We start from the raw sequence: 9,246 nt of genomic DNA on the forward strand, positions 1-9,246 counted from the left end.
AGCTCTGTGAGGCTGCACTTAGACACAGCTGTGCTTTGAGTTAACATCAGCATACAAACATCCACAGACAATGTTAACATGTTGATGTTACCCAGGTTCACCCTCTTATTTAGCATGTTAGCATGGTAACATCTGCTAATTTGCACTAAACTCAAAGTACAGCTGATGGAAATGTCATTAGTTTTAGAGGTATTTGGTCATTAAACAACAGAGTGCTGAACAAACTGTTATTCTGACCCGATGAAAGTTATCACAAATCACACTGAGGGGAACACATTTCATGGCAATCCATCCAATAGTTGAATGATATTTCATTCTGGGCCAAAGTGATGGACTGACATTGCCATCTCCAGAGCTACACTGCTAGCATGGCCTAAAATGTGTCTATAAACCTAAAGCATATGAATACAGTGCAACAATTTTGATGCTAATTGAGCTTCCATTGGGATCCACTAGCATTTTGCTAACAAGAATATTCCAGTATATAATATAGCAGATTTTGAGGGTTCAGGCTCCACTTCCTGTTACACACAACCCAGTCGAGCCAACAGATAAACCAAGAGATTGAAATGTAAGATTTTGTCCCCCTCTTCGCTTTTAAATGCCATCTTTGCCAGTGGGAGTGCAAAACAAAAAGTGAGCCAAAACCCTGGAAACCATGCTGGAACGTTCCTTTAAAGTCCATAAACAGAGTATAACAGTATGGGTGAGAACAAGTGAGGGCTACCTCTTTAACTCACTAATCTTTCAGAGTTTGACTACAGTGTATAGAGCTCATCTTCAGTAATAGAAATCCTGTTTGCATGAGAGCTAATTTAGCCACCAGTGTAGAAACTACCGCTGTGAAGATCCATCCTCACTCCACACTGTTGCTTTTAGGCAGTAAAAAATCCTCTCCAGAAGCGATATGCCGCTGAACATGCAGATATGCTGATTTAGTGTCCTAGTTAGTGAGCTGGCCTGAGAGCTATGGCTAAAGACGGCACGTGTATACGATATAAACAACCGAGGTAATGCGGTAACGCTCCTTAATTTCCGAGCTCTTGGCGGTTCTTGCGGAGGCTGAGCAGACCTAAATAACTTGTGATGAGGGTTAAATTTATACTGAGAGGCTGACGGGCGCAGCCTTCAGCACCAGCGGGGGCTCCACGGCCCGACCCTGTGTCCGTAAACGTCTGTTTTCTCCCCACAACAGCGTCTCCCTGGTTCGGCGTGTCAGGCCTTCCCTGCCTTCATGTATGTGGGGATGGTGCCTCGCTGAGTCAGACCCTCAAAGCGTTTGTATGTGTAGTTGAGGAACACCCAGTCCTTCGATTTAAAGTCCGGCTCCGTTGCGCTGGCTGTTAATAAACAGAAAACAAAAGGAGGTGTTAATTTACGTGAGGGCGCTACGGATCATACTATGTAAATGAGATGCCATGATAATATTAAAGAGAGTAATCAGCAAGGAGCAGTCAGTTATTGTCAATAATGTTCCCAAGAAGGTGTTTTCCAGCAGAACATTTCATAAGGCGAACCTGGCTGAAGGATGTCTGATTCAGGGAAGTCGTCAAAGTTTGAGGTGTCGTCGATGCTCTTGATTTCAATGGAGATGGCTGCTGGCCGTTCCCTGTGGGGGCAAGACAGAGAGGATCATGGACGGTTGAGGAGGAAGGGAAGAAGCTTTGCTTTGTGCTTAAGCAGTTACATTTAAAGCAAGAAAAGCCCTTTTCAGACAAAATACGCAACATCACTGCCTTCATCTATATGTCAAATTAAAAGCTTTTTGTTATTCAGACATAAATGTCATATGGTTTTATTCAGACATTTACAGAAGGAGCCAAGTGCTGGATTTTCAGGGAGTGTTCAGTTGCTCTTTAACCACTTTTCCACCCCAAAGGAGAAAAATCTTCCTAATAATGTAAAATCTGCTAATTTACAGTGTTTCATAACTTTTAAATAGATTTTATTTTCTCTCAGCAAAAGGCGATTCTACTTGTATGCATTACAGTGATGTTTATCAGGCTTTATTCTCTACATACCCGTTTTACCTTGTGTTGTTTTGGCCTTGACATTAATCTGACCGCACATGAGTCACGTTGAAGTGTTCCCGAAATGTTATAGGTCTGACCTATTTAGACTGTCATCTGGACTTTTACATAGAAGTGACTCATTCAGATGAGACCAACATGTTAAATTGCCACCACATTTCTGTAACATGGTGTCTGTCCGAAAGTGGCTTTATACTGAGTGTGAATTTTGTCAATCTTTTTATTTATTTATTTATTTAAGGAATCAATTTAAGGAATACATCCATTGAACATGTTCTGATTTTCATCTTTATTTTGAAGCAACACGCTTCAACTACTGGCCAGGGCCCAGTGTTCTTTTTAAAACCATTATAAAACAATGAGTGCTGTACAGACAATAAAACGTCACCAGCTATTTTATGGCCACATTGCGTCCCTTCCGATAAAGCATTGCCTTTGGGTTTTATTCCTCAGCCTCACTGTAATGAAAATGGGCCCAAATATCCTTGTTTCCATTGTTCACCTGCTTTCTGTAAAATAGTTGGTGTAAGCTGCCGGTGTAATCGTGATCAGAGTTAGTTTGGTATTTATCATTAGTTTTTATTCTTATTTGGTCTTTAATTTTTGTTTCCAATTCAGTTTAGTTTGACTTAGTTTTCCAGAGTGGGTTTAACTGTTTCAGTTTAGTTTTTATTCTTTAAAAATGTTTTTTATTAGTATCAGCATCAGTTCTAAATGTATAAATAACATTTTTATCAAAACTATTGCATGCTGATACAGTCACAGTTAGCGTTTAATGTTGTCAGTCCTGTTATTGTCTCATTTTATTCATGGCAAAAAGTTTTTTGTTTTATTTAATTAACCTTTATTTAACCAGATAAGTCAATTGAGAACCAATTCTCATTAACCTGGCCAAAAGGCAGCGACAGGCCTTCAAGTCAATACAACAATTAAACATAGATACAAAAAGGTTACTGATGAACATCATTAATGATATTAACACTATTCATGCTTCATGTACCTGATGTGCTCCCAGTCCACTGACTCAAAAAACTGATGACTCTTGATCTCCTCCACGCTCACAGCTCCAATCCTGTTCTCAGCATCAGTGCAATACCTGAAAAACACAAACAAACAGCAGTCTGATTACAGTCTAATCTGTCCAATAAACCTTTATATACACATCATTCAGAAATACAATCACTATGTACACCAACATGTTTGCCCACGTGGCCTTCATGTGAGTTTATAAAAGAGAAAACTGGAATAAAAATGGTTCTTTTTTTCCAGACCTTAGTATCAAGTCTTTGGCCCTCTCTGAGATGGGGACTTCAGGTGGGAAGACAAGGGTTTCCTTCCAGTTCATCACTTTCCTGTATGTCTCCTGCGGCGTCTCAGAGCAGAACGGAGGATAACCTGAACACAAACAACAAGCATTGTAAAGAACGCTGGCGGTACAGCAACACTGCATGCAAAAGTCCACTGACTTATAACTTACTTGTCGTAATTTCACACATTATTTCCTTCGTGACATCTGCAGTGTTTTGACTATGAATGTGTTATCCTTTAACACAAACAATTCTGCCATAAAATAATCTCTCTTTACACTGACATCTGCACACTTACCGATGAGCATTTCGTACATGATGACACCCAGAGACCACCAGTCACACAGCTTGTTGTATCCCGTCTGCATGAAGACTTCAGGAGCAATGTAGTCTGGCGTTCCCACAGTAGAATAGGCCTAAGAGTCACACAGAAACAGAGAACCTGAGGGCTCTGGGTAGGAGTATATACACATTAAACACTGACAGGTCAATGTTCAATTAATGTTGACATGAAGTTACATTAGCCAGGATTTAGAGGCTGCTGTGTCCATTTTTTGCAGAGACCAGGAAGCTACTTTTTTTCTTTTCTTCTCCTGCATGTTGCAGCAGGTCTGTGCATTATTCTTTCCTTCCAACTCTCTGGCTTCTTATGCACTTCTTTCATTCATAAAAAGCCAAAGCCTTACCAGCTGCCTCCGGTTCTTCTTCCAGGTTTCTGCTTTCCTCTTGGAGTTCATATTTTGAAAGGCTGCCAGACACAGGAGAGGGCAGGAGAGTAAGGAGTGATTACTGAAATATTTACAGTGTTTTTGCAAAAGACCAAAGCAGCGTCTCTCTGAACATTTATTATAGAGTTCGGATCTGGGTTTGGATCTGGTTCCAGTGATGTTCGGTTTTTCATGTCAATACTAGATTTTTAAACTCACAGAAATCACTGGGCGGGTTGTGCGTCAGGTTCCTGTAAAATTCTGTGCGATGAGCCTTCTTCAGTCCCGTACACAGGCCGAAATCTGACAGTTTCACGTGTCCCTGTTAGCACAAACACATTTCATGTCATCTGAAGAAAGCTGCCACGCACACACACACACACAGCGCACTGTATGCAGAAAACGTCTGGGTGTCTGTCAGCGAGTCTCACCCTGGAGTCCAGAAGCAAGTTGTCTGGTTTGATGTCTCTGTGGATGAAGCCCAGCTGGTGGATGGAGTCGATGGCCAGAACCGTCTCTGCGATGTAGAACTGGGTGGCCTCTTCTGACAGGGTGTCCTTCTTCATCAGCAGGGTCATCATGTCGCCTGGCAACAAGGTCAGAACTTTTAAAAATGATAATACACAACATTTTTGTGCTGATTTATTTCGCAGTATAGCGATTCATGCTGTATCCAGTTAAGTCTGTGATGACATCAAACGCAAACAAAGTTATCAGTGCAAACCTCCAGGCAGGAACTCCATGATGAGGTAGAGGTTCCTCTTGTCCTGGAAGCTGTAGAACATCTTTACCACCCAGGCGCCGTCCGCCTCCACCAGAATATCCCTCTCTGCCCGGATGTGGGCAACCTGCAGGGAGACGGTAAACAGCCTAAGACACTTGCAGAACGAGAGAGTGACCGCAGCAGCTCTAACAGTATGCCTCGACGTCCTTGAGAGACTGTGGTGCTGACCAATACTTTACCTGTTCTTTCTCCAGCATGTCTGCTTTTCTCAAAATCTTCATGGCGTAAATGTGACCTGTGTCTTTTTTCTGCACCAAACGGACCTGAAGGAGACGACATCACAGTTAAATTCATGAGGAATGGTATTAAACATTTCTAGCAATGAAATGTTATTTTAAAATTTACAAGGGCTTTTGTTTTGTACCTCTCCGAAAGCACCTCGTCCAATAACTTTGAGGGACTCAAAGTCGTCCAAGCCGAGCCGCGTTCTCTTCAGTCGCAAAAACTCGGTCTCCTTTCGGGCGTGTTGCGAGCGGCGCATTACTTTCTGCAAAACATGGACAAACAGATAGTGAGCAATCAGAGTAAGTTGAAGAGAAAGATTTCAAAAGGAAAAAAAAAACAACACCTTTTTCTAAAGAATGTCGGTCTGTAAGCGAGATGACAAAGCGTACTGTACCTCCTCATCTGGCAAACCCTCTTCATCCATGGCCTTCTCCAGCTTCTTCTGCCTATGAATTAAAAAAAGAAGCATACAATGAAAATAGTGCTTTCATACAAATCTGAAAAGGGCTGAAAAAATACAGCAGAGTGTACGGTGAACGAGTGAAAAACGTACAGGGTCAGATTAATGTCCTAAAACCGGTCAGATCTTCACAATGAATCTCCTGTTGGTTTATGCAGCGGTGTAAACAGTGAGTCAGCTGCCTTTTACAAGCGGAACTAAACCGTGTTACCTGGACTAGAGATCAGCTCACATGTGGTAATGCGAGAACACGACAGGTAGATTATGAGATGCCCTTTGTTGTGCCCACACCTGCGATGAAACACCTCTGCACTGTTTCCTTTTCCAGCAGCGGATGGACTGACACTTGATGCTTAAAATAACAGATACATTTACATGCAGAGAGGTAACTGAACTATAGTGAAGGTGTTGGACAACTAGTACTGCATGGGGTTATTAATACAGGCACAATGTCCAGAAAATAAAGGTAAAGTAAAATAAACTGTTTATTGTAGCCTTTGTTAAACAGACGTACAATTGTCTGGAGTGATTCTGATAAATAATGTAACTGGACGGTGTGTTTCCATATATTTGTATGGCAAAAATGCAGGTGGTCTAATATCAACAGGTACTGTCGGCTATATTAACACTCGGTTTTACCTCATCTCGCGCTCCTCGTGCTGCGTGAGCAGAGTGCTGTAGAAGTTTTCCAGTGTCAGCTTGGCCACAGTCACCCTCTCTCGGGTGTGGTTGCTCATGGGAAGGGCAGCTGCAGTCCCTCCCGTCATGGCCATACTATCCTGTACGACAACAAACAAAAACCATCAGGTTGTGCACAGTTTCTACCTGTGTGGTAAACGTCTGTTGGTGAATCAGTTTTCTCCACTTTAACCTGGCAGCGAGAAGAAACAACGCTTTCATCCTCTTACTACTAACTAATTCAAATTCATTACCGATAAAACACACCCTCACTCAATTCAACACACTTACTTGGTCTGATATGACAAGTAGCTTATGGTGGCTGATTGGTGGGAGTATAAATCAGCACTAGCATTAGCATGTTCCCAGTACCCTTGCATGTTAGCCTTTACTTCACAAGCTACGGTTCACTAGCCCTCCGAGTAGCCCCTACGTCACCAAGCCTCTAACAATGTCTACTTGCTGATAGAAATCACTTCAACACTTTCTCGTCTGACTGGTCCTTTATCCTGTAATCGCCACTCATTGTAACGGTGTCTCCTGCTCGCTTGCTTTAAATGTGTAGGAGGTTCACACAATGCCCTCTGTTCAGCTCCCAACAGTCCTGCAATGACAGGAACCCTCACAGGCTTCCCACCCACCCACAGACAGCTACAGGCTACAGCTAGCCCCATAGCATCTGTGTGACTGCCCTCTACAGTATCTACAGTGTGTCAGTCAGCACAGGAATGAACAACGTAACCTTGTAACTGAGGTTAAATGAGTGTGTCCAACAGTGTGTAATGTCCTATTAAAGGAGCACTCCAATGTTTTGCATTATGTATAAAGCAACAGACTTTGATAGAAGTCGAAGCAGTGTGTGTCAAGCTCCAAAAATGCTGAATCTTACACATCCCATAATGCAATTTGACAGTCTTTCATTTGACGCTCCATTCCTGGCAGACAACCATGTCTTTCAAACTCTGTTGACATTGTCAGACTTTAGAAAGTGCTTTATTACAACTGTTTTTACAGGCTGAGTAATACTACTACACTGAATTAAATGATCGTAATGTGCAAAATCTGTTGAGTGCCCCTTTAAATATACATTTTGAGAGCTGCACTGGGTACAATTTTAATGTAAAAACATCAGTGCTGAATTCAAAATGACTCCTAGAAGGCAGTGAGCAGTGCTCTCTGTAAAGATTGGTTAAAGCGCCTCAGCCACACACACACACACACGCTGGGTTAAGTGATATAAGTGATATGGACGACATGCTGCATATTTCTGGGTAATGAAGGCTTTAAAACTTTCATATTCAAAACAGTATTTGCATTCTTTTCCCCCTTCAGTGCGCGAGGTAATCAAATGCAACCCGACGGTGTAACCTTTTCCAGTCGGACTGAGGGGCCACGCTGGGTACTGGTAAATGATCAGGAGCTATCCATTTTACATTTCAATGAGAGCCGCTCTGGAACAGATCCCCTGACCTCAGACTACCAGGAGTCAGATCCCCGCTACAGAAATATTCTTGTGACCCTAAAGACAGCGGCAGGGAATCATGTGCTGGGTGGCTCACGGTCTGCAGGGTTTCATTCCAGGACCTAATCAGTGAAACCGCCACAGATAGTTCTCAGCACGCATTCCTTTGTGTTTTTACACCATCCCCGATAATGTCAGGCACATGCTGACATCTTGGATTTGATGTGTAGCCCTGGTGTGGGTGGAATGAAAACCACAGAACACACACACACACACACACACACAACACACACAACACACACACCACACAACAACACACACACACACACACACACACACACACACACAGGTGAAGTGGAGGTTGTTTGAATAAAAACCAAACGTCAATGATGTAAAAGACGGCAAGGACAAAGTCAGTGCTACTAAGGAGAGTTCAATTCTCTTCTTCTTAAATGAACAGAATATTATTTGGAACATATTATGCAACAGAGTGAAAGAGGAAGAGGGTGGATGTGTACATCATCAAATCACTTCAGCAGTATGTACGGTATGAATGGGCTTGATTAGCTCACACAGAGATAAAACAGCCCTGCAGTCCTAAGATAGGAGCCATGTTTCGTCTAGTCACAGGTCCCTTTTTCCCGTCCCGGCCCCAACAATCCCACAACAACAAGACGCTTCCTGACTTCTGAGAAAAATCACTGAATCACTGCTGAAAACTGCTCCGTTAGGGAGGCTTCTATTGGCTGGAAAACAAGGACACTGGCAAAAAAGGGTGTAGAGTTACTGAGGTCTGTGCAGATTTACTGGAGCACAACACTTCTAAGAAAGCCCAACGTCATCACCAATAAAATGACAATCTTTGAACAAACACAAAGCAGCACCGGAAGACCCGACACAGCTCCTGTGGTCTCACGTATCCCATGTAGGCCCTCTGTGATGGCGGGGGTCCTCTGTACCTACTGTAGGCACCACAACAGATCGACAAAGACACACAATTCATTGGAGGACTGGTGTTCTTTTTGATCAAATGTAGGTCCCTCAGTCGGGGTTGCTGGGTGGACAATGTGTGAGCACGCTGGGTAGTGCAGCAATGAGCTGAAGTAGCTGTATGAACGCAGCAGATCAGCAATGATCCATCACAATGCTTTGGATTGATGAAATCATTTTTTATTTTGGCTTGATTTATTACATTATCAAGAGTCTCTAAATTTCGAGGTTTTCCAGGACACGTGGAAACTCTGGTGTTACCATGGTAATCAACATCCAAATAAGTATTTGGATGCTTTGGGGTTTTTATTAAAGAGGGGTCGAAAACTGATCCCGCAGGTCCAGGTATACACAGAAACACAGAGAGAGAGAGAGAGAGAGAGAAGAGAGAAGAGAGAGAGGAGACGAGAGAGAAACGAGAGAGAGAGAGAGAGGAGGATGTTATCTGGTATTACGTTAGAAGACGAGGACAAACACTATCTTGCTCTCCATCCCTGTCATCAACCCCTTTATCAACAACCTAATTATTAAAGCTCTACATTTGTATTTTCATTTTATATTGTCTAAGTCAAATTTTGAAAATGTTTAAACCATTTTTATTTT

At 42.5% G+C, this 9,246-nt stretch overlaps 1 protein-coding gene across 1 annotated transcript in view; it reads right to left on the bottom strand.

Moving 5' to 3' along the window:
- Positions 1-6: 6 nt before the first annotated feature.
- Positions 7-9,246, bottom strand: part of LOC118338624 (serine/threonine-protein kinase 38-like) — an 11,568-nt gene continuing 2,328 nt past the window's right edge. Inside the window, exons 2-14 of the mRNA XM_035675903.1 lie at positions 6,153-6,292; positions 5,448-5,499; positions 5,193-5,315; positions 5,008-5,091; positions 4,769-4,892; positions 4,476-4,630; positions 4,264-4,366; positions 4,024-4,085; positions 3,636-3,753; positions 3,302-3,425; positions 3,031-3,126; positions 1,518-1,609; positions 7-1,340 (exon numbers count right to left, since the gene is read on the bottom strand). Of these exons, the coding sequence (XP_035531796.1) occupies positions 1,216-1,340; positions 1,518-1,609; positions 3,031-3,126; positions 3,302-3,425; positions 3,636-3,753; positions 4,024-4,085; positions 4,264-4,366; positions 4,476-4,630; positions 4,769-4,892; positions 5,008-5,091; positions 5,193-5,315; positions 5,448-5,499; positions 6,153-6,286 (1,392 nt within the window). The 5' untranslated portion in view covers positions 6,287-6,292 and the 3' untranslated portion in view covers positions 7-1,215. The remainder of the gene's footprint in view (positions 1,341-1,517; positions 1,610-3,030; positions 3,127-3,301; positions 3,426-3,635; positions 3,754-4,023; positions 4,086-4,263; positions 4,367-4,475; positions 4,631-4,768; positions 4,893-5,007; positions 5,092-5,192; positions 5,316-5,447; positions 5,500-6,152; positions 6,293-9,246) is intronic.

Source organism: Morone saxatilis, unplaced genomic scaffold (genome assembly GCF_004916995.1).
Source record: "Morone saxatilis isolate NCDOM2014 unplaced genomic scaffold, NCSU_SB_2.0 Contig10, whole genome shotgun sequence".
Lineage (NCBI taxonomy): Eukaryota > Metazoa > Chordata > Actinopteri > Moronidae > Morone > Morone saxatilis.